At 36.5% G+C, this 13,856-nt stretch overlaps 1 protein-coding gene across 1 annotated transcript; it reads right to left on the bottom strand.

Moving 5' to 3' along the window:
* Positions 1 to 9,666: 9,666 nt before the first annotated feature.
* LOC145669906 (uncharacterized) lies at positions 9,667 to 12,792 on the bottom strand. The gene is made up of 2 exons (XM_081738254.1): positions 12,244 to 12,792; positions 9,667 to 11,052 (listed from the first exon to the last, which is right to left on the bottom strand). Exons 1-2 carry the CDS (start codon positions 12,790 to 12,792, stop codon positions 9,667 to 9,669), a joined length of 1,935 nt encoding a protein of 644 aa, XP_081594380.1.
* Between the last annotated feature and the right edge of the window lie 1,064 nt (positions 12,793 to 13,856).

The raw sequence follows: 13,856 nt of genomic DNA, 5'->3' as shown, positions 1-13,856 counted from the left end.
CTCTAGTTTATATATCTATCTATATCTATATCTATATCTATATCTGTATATATCTATATATATCTATATCTATCTATCTATCTATCTATCTATCTATATATATATATCTATATCTATCTATCTATCTATCTATCTATATATATATATATATATATATATATATATATATATATATATATATATATATATATATATATATCTATCTATCTATCTATCTATATATATATATATATATATATATATATATATATAGTGAAACTTTGAAGATAACACATCTTTCTTGGGAAGATATTCAAAGAATTAGAACAATATTTTTCAGAGGACGAAGACGATGGCCCTGTTCTTAATGCAGGAGATGTCGATTTTGATTACGTATGTGATTCTCCTAGCTCTGGAGAGAAAGACAATTTGTCTGAAAATCTGGACGATGTTCCTGATGAGATTGATATCGTAGATAGTGTTGAGATTAATGGATAGAAATATACAGCGGAAGAAGAAATGCATCATATTCACAAGCCTAAAGATCAGACGGGATGGTCATTAGAACCAGATTCCAACACCAAGGTGAGGTCTCATAATATTATTTGCACCAAACTTCACTAGGTACAACTTCCACCTAATATTCATATTGAAACTCGGAGTGATGCTTATTTGTTGTTTTTAGCATGTAGTGTCATTGAGGATGTTGTAAAATATACCAACTTGGAAGCTGAGATGTACTACATAAACAATAATATCGCAAACAAGTGGAAGCCTTGTGAGGAGATTGAAATAAGAGCATTTTGTGGATTACTGCATTCAGCCGGACATCTTCGGTCAAAAATTTTGCTGACATTCGAACCCTGTGAAGTGAAAAGTATGGGCCGCCCGTTTTTAGAGCAACCATGGGACAAGTTAGATTTGTTGCTCTCATGAAATTTATGCGTTTTGATGCTAAGCTACACGCACATCTAGAAGACAGAAAGACAAATTAGCTGCAATTCGGGATGTTTGGGAAAAGTTTTGTACGTCTTTATTGAAATATTATCTTCCCGGCTATAACATTACAGTTGATGAACAGTTAGTCCCTTATCTTGTTCGTAGTCCATTTCGTCAATACGTTCCATCGAAACCAGACAAATGTGGTATTAAGATTTCGCGTGTGTGTGATAGTGAAACCTTTTGCCATATAAAAGGCATCACATACCTCGGTGAAGAAGATTCAAGTGCTAAAAGAACCACCAATATTTCTGAGAAAGCAGAACTGAACTTACACAGCTCTTTTTTGGCAGCAACAGAAATATAACATTCGACAATTTTTCGACACTGCCGAAAAAAAAAGGTGTTACTTGTCTGATGTGAAAAAGGCACGAAAGCAATAGCAAGTTTGCCAAATCTGTAACCAAAATGTTTATAATGAACATTCTGTTTGTACGAGAATGTGCATGCCATGCACAAAAAAGAGACAATTATAATATTTACAGTGCGAGCATGAAAACAAAATGTAAAACTGTAGCTATTCTCTTGCAATGTTACAATTGTAAGCAGCGTCGCAAATCTATCTTCAACTTTGGGAAGGGGGGACGGGTAAGAACGTTCCATATTTTTTATTTTTTTAATATTTTTTTTAGCGATTTGTTTGAAAAATCAATGCTCAGTAGAAGATGAAGGGAACATAGTTGTCGTCAATATTGGGAGGCGGGCAGATTTGAGGCTTATTCTTGGGGGGGGGGGGTGAAACTCATATTACAGCAGATGAATTATCTGATTTGTCTATTTTATTGTACATCATTATCTAGAAAAGTAGTGGTACATATCAGTGCTGTGAACACATTGTGATATCTGAATATAGAGGCATTCACAATTATCCACATTAAACTTTTAGGACACTCGTTTTATAATAATATAAAGAATAACTTCCCCAAAACTATGAAGAAGAAAAATGAGTAACGTATTACGCAACAATACAATTATTTGAACGAAATAATGATCTCAATAGCATTATATAAATCGTTACAGGAATTAAACAAGGAATGAAAATGAAATGAAATCTTTGAGTTTTACGTCCCACGATTATGCCGGCTAGACTAAAGGAGACGGTGATGATGAGTAACGAATGAAATGGTGGAATGAAGAAAGTGGGAGGAAACGGGAGAACTCCGAGAAAACCCACGCACACGGTGTTTGTCCACCACAAAGTTCACTTGGCGGGGGCGGGGATCGAACCCAAGACCCCAAGCACCAGAGGTGAACGCTCTACCACTGAACCATCGCGGCCCCATAGAAATTAAACACATAGTTGGAAATAGACTAAGAATAATTAATGACAAATTTAATGTAATGAAGTTTTAAATCTTTACATCATTAAGGTGAAATGGAAAAACCAAGAGAAATCAATTTCATCTCATTTTCTTTTGTGGCAGTTGGACATAAATCATCACACTCATCCCCAAAAAGCACTTTTCAAATTGGATTATTGGGGGAGAAAGTCCCCCCAGTTACAACATTGAGGGCAACATGTCCCCCTCATCCCCCCGGGATTTTCACCAATGATTGTAAGAGACTTAACAAAAAGGAAAACTCCTCTTACTGGTGACTTACCGCCTGTCTCTCTTCTAACTGGTGAGCTATCGTACGTATGCTTTCATAATTGGTACACATAATCTCCTAATTGTATATTTGTTTCTTTTTTATGTAGTACTGCATTTCGTGGAGTTTAATGTTAAACGTTACCTAACCTATCCTAACATAAGCTAATATAACAACAGTTAAAAATTACTGGTTAGGCTAGGTTAGCTTAAATCACGTATCGTTATAGATACAGTCCGATAGATCACCATAGCCCGGTAGGTCACTAGTAAAAAAAAGACAAAACACAGGTAACGAATGATATGCCGGTAATCAACGCCAGTAAAGGTGTTATACCGCTGTAGAGTGTAATGTAAATTGATGATTTTTGTGATCAGAAACTTTATTGATACTTGTTTTGGTGTACAAGTAGAAAATGTTTCACAGTATATGCCTAATTAAAAAAATCGCCATTTTGATTTTAATAATTCACTTGCTACTCTCAAGATTATGTGACACTGTACAATATAATAAAATACAGACCTCTGAAATACTAGTCTAGAATACTCTCTAAAATACTAGTCAAATGGAACAATTAGTCATCTAGGCTGGGAAATATTACTTCTACTAATAATAATATGTTTATTTTCGTTTACTCTTTAATTTCAGAGAATCCACCGCGCTGATCTCTTGGATATCACGTGCGGTTTGAAACACTGGGTTTCGGATCGGGGTGTCTTGAAATTTGAAGACATTACGGTGTTTATTATTTTATTTTAAATTGTATGCCCACGTCTCATATAGTCTCTGTGCTGGTAGAGACTATAAATTCCAATCAACCAACCTTTAATTTCGGAAGAGACTATAGTGATCGAGAGAACTCGAGTAGTCTAGATTTTACACCGATCATAGAACTGCCTTGCTTCATGTTTGATGCAGCGAAAGAATTAGGCACTATTCGTGAAACTGACTTCCAAACGCACATTAGAGAAAACTTGATATAACCTGTGGCGTATACTGGTTTGAAGGCACGGACTACCCCTCACCTTGTATATTGTTAATAATAATAATAATAATAATAATAATAATAATAATAATAATAATAATAATAATAATAATAATAATAATAATAATAATAATAATAATATACAAAATATGCATAACAATGAACAAAATGTAGTTGGTGTGTTTTGTTTGAACTTTTGCTTTGAGATCATTAATGTTCTCCACAGTAAATGAAATTTCATCATACATTTGCGCAGTTAACTTCTCGTGGATTGCATGCGTAAAATGTTATTTTTTTACCAATGTCACTACCTGTCTGTGTTACTGACGTTGGTTGTCATTCCGTACCAGTCTTCGCAAAAATTCTGAGTATAGCATCGTAACGCAAAAATACAGACAGTTATTATACTTAATATGTGTATTATCTCTACTTAAATCGCAAATTTTGCGTTTCGTTTACGCCAACGGTTATGGAATGTGCCTGGTTATCCTATACAATATTTTTCGTTTATCAATTTACATTACGATATATGTAGAGTGATTTTGCTATTTGACAGTGGCGACTTTAGCGGGTTGGACTGGTAGGCACGGGCTTACCCAAGAATTTTAAAAAATATATAAACGCTTAAAGATACAATAAAGAGTAAATGTGTTTTTCACTATATTAATGGTAGATAATTATTTAACAAATAGCATTAACAACTAGTTTGAAGTAATTTCCTAATACTATTAATCAATCAAATGTGTATATGTATCCATAAGTAAGGGAGCGGGCTTAACCAAAATTAAAATCCTAAATCCACTACTGCTATTTGGTCTTAAATTCATTATTGTGTTAATTTAGCCTTACAAAAAACGCGCTACAATAGATTTACTTTGTAACAAAAATAAAAATTGATAATTTTCTTCCTAGCATTTCATTTTCCCGCTAGATATTACTCACAATGGTCACCAGAGTAATAATAGTAAACACATTCTGCAATCTACAATACTGTCTGCGTAATAGGTCTCATTTCGTAACAGTTGGCCCAAAATAAGCGGATTAAACCGAATACAAATAACGCAATAAGTAATTATATCTACAATAACAAGAGTCGTAAAGTAAAACACAAATTTTGCATTGCGTTGACCCAAAGCACTAAGAAATGATGTTCCGAAATTCAGAGATAGCCTCAAAATGGCTGCTATCTCATTGTTCTTAACTTCGATTTACTCGATTTACTCGCTCCGCCTTCTGAAAACGATCCACAGAGAGCAAAGCTGCTTGGTTGTCTGCCGTGGTTCGTTGGTACACTGTTATCAGCAGTAGTGGGACATGTTGACATTTGTCCATTAGCTAAGTGTCGATATCAACACACGCATTGGCCACAATTCAATATCAATCATGCGATCCCACTAGTGACATTCATTTAGTTTACCTAGTTTCTTAGTGATTCCCCTTGCACAATTTCAACTTGACCTCAGCTGTTGCATCCTTATTGATTTGCAACCGTGCACATCATATTGCATCGGTTTGAGGGAGTATTATTGGTGAATTGGCAATGGCTTTCATGTTCTTAACGCTAATCCTTACATTTTTCGTTAAGTGATCCCACACATGTGAATCACCCTGCTTCATCTGTTGTTCTCTACCGACAGTTCAGATGTGTTTCTAGAGCATCTGAGTACAAATTCGCTACACTTAATATTCAGAACATCACTGTTGGCCAGCATCCGTATCTGGCGATTATGCAACCACACACAGCGTGCATGAAGGTGTCCGCCATTTTGTATTTGTTCCAGATATCGATTTAATACAAACGAATTATTGTTACCTGGTAGAAATCCTATCAATTCACATCCATTTAGACCAATTTTAATTTCACAGATTATCCGAAACTCCCTATGTTCCTTTGGGGAATCCCTTGCGCATGCATGGTAGGATTGTGAAACATGCAAAATTCAATAGAGCAGGTATGACTTCTTCAGTGAATTTTTTACCCGCACTTTTTACGTTGGATAGTTTATGAACTATTGGCGTCAGAAAGACATTTCCTCACGTTTTCGGCACCTTGTAGATCCTAAACTATGTCCGATAGCCGAAAGTTCAAGAGAAGTTTTTTTTCTTGTCTCAGTGGCAGGAGTCACCTCCCAAGAGTTGTAACACTTATTTTGCACCACCCGATATAATATCAATCTATCTCAAATATAGTGATAAAGTAGTGTTTATATCGAGTATAAAAGGTAACTGATACTACTCCAGAATTCATCAATGTGTAGCTGATAACAACCTATCAGAGAATTTTGTCATTCTATGAACCAACAAGTATTAGAGTACAGGAGGAAATGACAGAAGAAAGAGCAATTGGAAAGGGAGTTCGACAGGGATGCTGTTTCTAGCCAACAATATTTAATGACAATCTAGAACAGATAGTGAAAAAAGAGCCCATATAATGTAGACGGCATTTCAGTAGAAGTTAGAATGATTAAGTATATTAAGTGCATTGCAGATGATATGGCGCTTATTGCGGAATTCAAAGAGAATATCAAAGAATGTCAATAAGAGGTTAGAAAACTTGAGGAAGGGCTCTGCAAAATACGGGATGTAAATAAATGTAAGAAAGACAAAAGCCACGATGATTGGATTGAAGTCGTTGGTATCAAATTATTGAAGTAGGATGGGAGAAACCAGAACAGGTGTCTAGTTTTCGACACCTGGATAGTATTATTAGTGATAATATGAAGTGTGAAGGCGAAATAAAAGAAAGGGTATAAAGCCTTTAGGAGGAAGAAAATATTATTCTGTGTGACCTTGAATAAAGAGAAAAGACTCATAAAATGCTTCGTGTGGAGTATTGTGCTGTATGGGTCAAAACCATGGACGTTACGCTCAAATGATGAAAAACATGCTCAAAAGTGGATTGTTTCGGGTGCCGAAACTTTAAAAGTTCATAGCTCCAAAACTATGGGCCCTATCATGGTCGTTCAAGAATTCACTGAGGAACTAGTATGTGAACCATCCCAATTTCCATGTTTAAGGATGCTACAGTACTTTCACACCAAATTTACAGAGGTAGGTGGAGATTGATCAAGTACTCCCAAACAGCCTCTCTAAAAATGATTGTACAATCCGCGGCAAAAAACCTGCAACATGAGCATATAAGTTTATTGTGAAATGACGAAGTCCTTTGCTCCAAAATAAGTGTGCATATGAGGAGGTCGAGGTTTATCCTGGCGTGATTCGTTCCACTTAGAAGTTATGTTCATTCCCTGTGCTATTAGGCGTAGAGTCACAACAAATTTACATCCTCATGTTGCAGGTTTTTTGCCGCGGATTGTACAAGTACCGGAGCTTATGAAAGATAAATATTGGTATAATTCACATATCAGTTCTTCAGTGAAGTCTTGACTCGACTACGATAGATCCCATAATAGTGGAGCTATGAAATTTTAAAATTCACTCATTTCACGTTTTGAACACGCTATAACTCAGAAGTTATTCACTTTTGAGCACAAGTCCATATGAACATTTTTTCTGATTTTGATATGAGAAATCTATTCCGAAAATATTTTGACACGTTTATGTAACACCCTATATATTGTTGGGGGACGAATACTATTCGATACACGACCGTTGTAGCTAAAAAGATGTAAAATATCGACAATGAAAGTTTGTTTGACCACTGGGAAATTAATATTTATTCTGCTAGGATCTAGAGCCTTCCTGCAATCAATAGGTAATCAGTTTGAAAGTATGTCTGGTTAATGCTTGTTTGTGCATTTAAATGTGAACCAAAGTGCATCGTAACAAAAAGTAACGATAAGAGGCATGAAAACATGCGGTATGGTTTCCCTTTTGTACGGTATACTTTTTTATGTATGAAGGTGCTGAGAAGTACATGTTACATAAAACACAAAAATACTGATGAGCTACGACTTATAACAGACATACATTCTCAGTACTGATATAAGCTTCACATACTCATAAAGAACATATCCTGAGTTTCAAAACATTTCGTTGAAGTACTTTTGCTATAATATTTCACTGTGTGTTTTCTTTTTTCTATACACGTAACTCAACGTGAGAAACTTTGCCTCACTATTCTTTGTGCGACTGGCCATATCAAAGAGTTATTCCAGAATTCCACAATATATTCTTAGTGTATGATGTTGGAGGTGTATTTTTAATGTATACCTGTCTTTAGGCATGGAAGTAACGACCAAAATGTCTTCACCCTTGCTAGTAAGGATCCATAGCTTACATTCTGCAATGAACGACAACAACCTATTCATTCCTTTCGCCTCTACTCTTCATTTAAGGAAATAGGAGATGAGTCGTATACTTGTGGCATCATCAAAAACATACCTTTCGATTTTATCTGGATGCTTTCCGAGTCCCTCGTTCTCAATTCTTAGGGCACTCTCACGTATTCTATTCGGAATTCATCTTCTACCTTGACCGAGTTGGTGTCCGGACCTTGAACCCACACGCATGGGTATGGTGGAACTCCACCTGATCTCTTGCTGTTGTTAGGTTCCGGTAACTAACATCACACCGTTGAATTAAGATCTACAGTGAGAGTGGGATATAATTTCCTAGGGAGTGGTTCAGCATTTGAACTGCTGGCTGCCCAAATGAGGCTTGCACATTGTATTAATATATGTACTGTGTATTTTGGAACATTTAATGTCAATATAATATGTTAGAACTATTCCACGAGAAGGAAGAGGTATTCGGGATAAGTCTCCACATATGAATCACCATTAGCTATCATCATCTTCTTGTGTGTCAATTTTGGGCCGAGATAGTTAATTTCTGTTTGTTGTTCTTAAATGCATAGTCATCAATATATATTTCTTTTTAATGTTTAGATTAGCAGAAATTCAAGTTCTTTTTACAAAATGATTCTGACGAAAAACATTTGAATGACATACAGGCTTATATTATCAAAATAATTTCTAACAAAAGTTTGAAATCATAGCAGAACACAAAATCATTAAACGTTCACACAAAATATTACTTTACTGTTTTTTTATCAACACCAAAACATACTGAAAATTTTACTAATTTTTTTAGATTACCATCCCACGATTATGTATCGAGGATAACAGAGACAGTGATGATGATGAATCAAATGATGAAACACAAATGGGATGAAACGGCAGAACTCCATGGCAAGTTACGCACAGGGTGTTTCTCTACTGAAACCCCTCTTAACACGAGCTGAGATCGAACTAGTGACACTCTCTTTACTCAAATCGTTATCTTCTCTCTTCTCTCAAATGATTATTCGCAAAACAACATTGGCCCACTTTTTGCCAAAGCCAAGATTTAAAGTACTTGAATCGTTAGTTGCTGCTGGTTAATGTCTCTTTTCAGTTCTGTGGATATAGGAACAGTGGTCGATGATGATGTATGAAGGGGTGATATGTTTATGTACTTTATTTACAAATCACACATATCACATCCAAAGCTAATGAACTGTATGATTAAACCCATTTTACTGATTCACCCAGATATCATGAAGGAACGAGAAATAAGACTTGACGAATATTTTAGATGTTACTTGCTTCAATTCTTATTTAAACGTACATGTGTTAATATGATAAATATAACATGCTTTGTTCATATGTTAATATACTGATATAATACTTAAATATTAGTACAATGAATTACTTATCTTAACATCTTTCTGCAGTAATCGTTGCTTGCTGCTAGCTAAACCACATGTTGCTTGCTAACCATCATACTTTGTCTTCGATCACACATAAACTGAGTAACACTCTAAAACACTGTTAAGAACATGTAAATCTTGTATATTAATGAACATGAGTTTCTCTAAAGCCTATGAATAAATATGCCTTTCTGAAACTATGAATGAACATGTTTGCCTAGTTGCACTTCACAACACGTTGTCTAATGCACAGACACACCTTGAATAGCACACTGAAGGCACTGTTGCCAGCCAATGCAAACACAACTCACTAAAACTCACTAGAAAAATCACTAAAAGAATCACAAAGAATTCACTAAACCACTAAACTATATACAAAAAAAATGAAACTAATATGAATAAAAATAATGCACATATGCAAGCTTATCCATCCTCCCCCTCCTTGATTGGACACAATCAATTAATATTCTAGGGGTAAAGGAATTAGCTTAGCAACACTACGCCGAAAAATGCCACTTTTACACTTCACAGTTGCCACTCGCACTAAATTATCACTGCCCGGATGAACTTCTTCAATCACACCTAACTTCCACACTTGAGGAGGAACATTGTCTTCTTTTAACAATACGACCATGCCCGGTTGTAGATTAGGCTGAGCTGACTTCCATTTTCTTCTTTGTTGTAACTGGTTGAGGTAATCCCTTGACCAACGTTTCCAAATATGCTGCTTCATTTGTTGAATCCGTTGCCATCTTCCTAATCTGTTGATAGGTACGTCCAGTAGATCTGGTTCCGGAAGGCTGAGAAGTGTAGCTCCCATTAAAAAATGTCCTGGACTGACATACATTGGATCTGTAGGATCGTTGGAAATGGCTGTCAATGGTCTTGAATTTAGAATGGCTTCAATTTGAATAAGTAACGTGTTCAACTCTTCGTATGTCAGACTTGCAGTTCCTGCTACACGCCGTAGGTGGTACTTTATGGATTTTATTGAACTTTCCCATGACCCCATGTGAGGAGATCTGGCAGGAATGAATTTCCATTCTAAACCTTCTTGAGCTGAGTATTCCAGGATGTCCTTTCGGTTAATCTTGGATTCAAAAAATTGTTGCAATTCTCGATTGGCGCCAACAAAGTTTGAACCATTGTCGCTACTGATAGATAAGCATTTTCCTCGCCTAGCAATAAATCTCTTCAATGCTGCGATGAAGGCTTGAGAACTTAAGTCTGAAACTATTTCTATGTGAACTGCTCTAGTGGCTAAACAGATGAACAACGCTGCATAGACTTTCATTTGAATTTTGCTGCGAATCGTGGGCTTGACATAAAAGAATCCTGCATAGTCAACTCCCACGTGTACAAATGGTCTTGCTTCATTTACTCTCTCCTTGGGTAAGTGTCCCATTAACTGTGATGAACTTGTTGATCTCCACTTGAAACAAACCAAACAATTGTGTACTATTGCCTTGACCATCTTCTTAGCTCTTGGAATCCAATATCTTGTACGCAAAGATGCAATAAGAAGCTGTGGTCCTGCATGAAGCAACCTTTTATGTTCTTCTTTGACTATCAGATGGGTGAAATGATGACTTGCAGGTAGGATGAATTGGTGCTTGTTGTCGTACTCCAAGTTTGAATGTTCCAATCTTCCTCCTACTCTTAGCATTCCTTCCGTGTCCAGAAATGGAAAAAGATCCTTGATTGGGCTCTTTGTTGAAACTTCCATTTGTTGCTGCAAGTTCAATATTTCTTGATGATAGGTAGTATGTTGTACTATCTTGATACATCTGTGTAACGCTAAACGAAGTTCCGAAGCGTCAAGACTATCGGTTCTTCTTTCTGATTTCTTGGAAAGACAATTATGTTTGAATCGCAAACAATATGCTACTACTCTCAACATTTTGTTTAACGATGAATATCTTTTCATAAAGCTTGTTTCATGAACTTCCACCAAACTTATCATGACTTTCTTCTCTTCTGGAATATTAGCCGGCTCATTTTGTTCTTGACATGGCCATTCTGCTGTGTGAAGAAACTCTGGACCATGCCACCATTCTCGAGACTGGATAAGAGTGTTGGGATCCGCTCCTCGACTAACTATGTCTGCCGCATTTTCTTTACTAGGCACGTGGTGCCATTGATTGATTTTTGTGATTCTCTGAATTTGAGCCACCCTGTTGGATACAAATGTCTTCCAACGATTGGGAGGTGATTTGATCCATGACAAAACTATCGTCGAGTCTGTCCACAGGTGTATACCACTGACCTCTATGTTCAATATGGATAGTGTTTTGTCTATTAGCTTCGAAAGTAACAGTGCTCCACATAATTCCAATCTAGGCAAGGTTTGCTTCTTCAGTGGTGCAACCTTCGACTTTGAACAAAGTAAATTGACTTCAATGTTTCCTTGTTCGTCTGTAGCCCTGATGTACACTACTGCTCCAAAATTTTCTTCACTTGCATCGCAAAAACCATGTAATTGAATTTCCTTAACGTTCTCCGAAGACATTACGTTTCTTGTAATTTGTATCTTCGCCATCGCAGGTAACCAAGACATTAATTGATTCCACTCAACTTGTAGGACTGTCTCTAATGGGTCATTCCAATCCATCCCTGTCTTCCACAACTTCTGTAAGAAATTCTTGTATTTGATGACAATTGGAGCGATTAGACCTAATGGATCGAAGATAGATGACACTATGCTGACGACTTGTCTTTTTGTCATTGCAACATTACTTTCTACTGCAGTTCCGTGTTTACAAATTTTGTTCGAAATTATAAGTTTGTCTGTTAATGGAATCCATGCTATTCCTAAAGTCTTAACACCGTCTTGCTGACCAAGTATGATTGGCTGTTGTTTTTCCCTGAAGTCTTCAGGAACTCCTTGAAGTACTTCTTCTTTGTTAGAACTCCATTTACAAAGCTTGAAACCTGCTCTGCTTAAAATATTAATAAGATCCTTCTGTAGTTCTAAGGCCTTTGACACGTTTGGTACTGATTTTAACACATCATCAATGTAGAAATTGTGCTTTATTACTTCTGCTGCTTCTGGAAATTCCTTGGAATTTTCCTCCGCTATTTGCTTCAGACATCTTGTTGCCAAGAAGGATGCTGACGAAGTCCCGTACGTCACTGTTTGTAACTCATACGTCTGGATCGGTTCTTCTACTGAGTTTCTCCAAAGGATGCGTTGTAAACACTTGTCCTCATCATGAATTAATATTTGGCGGTACATTTTCTCTAAGTCTGCTGTGAATGCAACTGGATACAACCGAAACCTTAAAATAATGGAGTACAAGTCATCTTGAACAATTGGCCCAACTTGAAGAATGTCATTCAATGATTTGCCATTAGACGTTTTTGCACTTGCATCAAAAACCACTCTTAATTTAGTTGTTGTACTGTCCATCTTGAATACAGGATGATGTGGAAGATAACAACTGCTGCTGCTGTTCACGTCTTCTTCTGTAACCTTTCGCATGTGACCCAAACTTAAATACTCGTCCATGAAGGCGGCATATTGTTTATGAAACTCAGGATTTTGTAGCAATCTTCTTTCAAGCTGCTTAAATCTTTGTAGTGCCATGTTGTAAGACTCTCCTAAAGCTGCATTCTCTTCCTTCTTTGGTAATTTGACAATAAATCTTCCATCTCCATTTCTGGTTGTATTTTTTAAAAAATGCTTCTCACAATTTTCTTCTTCCGGCGTGTAAATCTTAGTCTGAAGATCTTCGAGTTCCCAGAATTTTCTCAATTGTGTATCCAAGTCTGTCTCCATCTGAGCAAAACATGAAATTACCGACTGGTTGGCTTCTTCGGGTATTGAAGGCATATTTCCGACGACAACGTATCCTAGCTTCGTTTCCTGCAAAACTGGATAATTTCCTTTTCTAGTCTTCTGGCCTGGCTCGAGGAGACTGTAGAATAACCCCGCACCTATAAGCATGTCTACTGACGACGAGCGATGAAAATTTGGATCGGCTAAGCAAATATCCTTTGGCAAGTTCCAATTAGTGTGATCAATATCCTTAGAAGGTATGCAACCTGTAATGTTTGGCAATACTAAACAATCGACCACTGCACTAAAATCACATGTTCTTGAATAAATATGAACTTTAACACTGTACTGAGCTTCGGAGGTTACAGAATTGATACCTCTAATGGGAACACGATTTTTCGTTTTCTTGAGGCCTAATCTATGAACTAAAGCTTCGCTTACAAAATTCGATTGAGACGCTGCATCTAATAACACTCTGCATTGCTGAAAACGACCTTTAGTGTCTGTTACGTTAACTAACGCTGTTGCTAATAAGACTTGCTGACCATAATTAATCTTAAATGAGCAATAAGAGTCCTGTGGTTGAACCTTAACCTGATTCTGTTCCTTAACTTTAGGTACATTAGTATTATTGTTATTTGTTTTGCTTGAACTGTCTTTGTTAGTAGCCTCCTGAGTAGCATCTTCATGCAACAGTGTGTTATGTTTAAAATTACATTTCTTACAAGTACTTGATTTGCATGCCTTTACTTGATGTTTATTACCTAAGCAATTAAAACACAGTTTATTTTGCTTCACGAGCTCCTTTCTTTGATTAATGTTGGCACTCAGAAATTCTGGGCAGCGAAAAACAGCATGCGTTTCTTTGCTAC

The sequence above is a fragment of the Thermobia domestica genome, chromosome 14, assembly GCF_964235325.1.
Source record: "Thermobia domestica chromosome 14, izTheDome1.hap1.1, whole genome shotgun sequence".
Lineage (NCBI taxonomy): Eukaryota > Metazoa > Arthropoda > Insecta > Zygentoma > Lepismatidae > Thermobia > Thermobia domestica.
Note: the sequence above shows the minus strand (reverse complement) of the source record. Positions and strands in the feature narration are given on the sequence as shown.

Coding starts and splice junctions, on each gene's coding strand:
- LOC145669906 (XM_081738254.1), bottom strand. CDS start 12,792: ATGGCACTACAAAGATTTAAGCAGCTTGAAAGAAGATTGCTACAAAAT. Junction 11,053..12,243: donor AATTTCCAGAAGCAGCAGAA/GTAATAAAGCAC, acceptor TGTCTTTCCAAG/AAATCAGAAAGAAGAACCGA.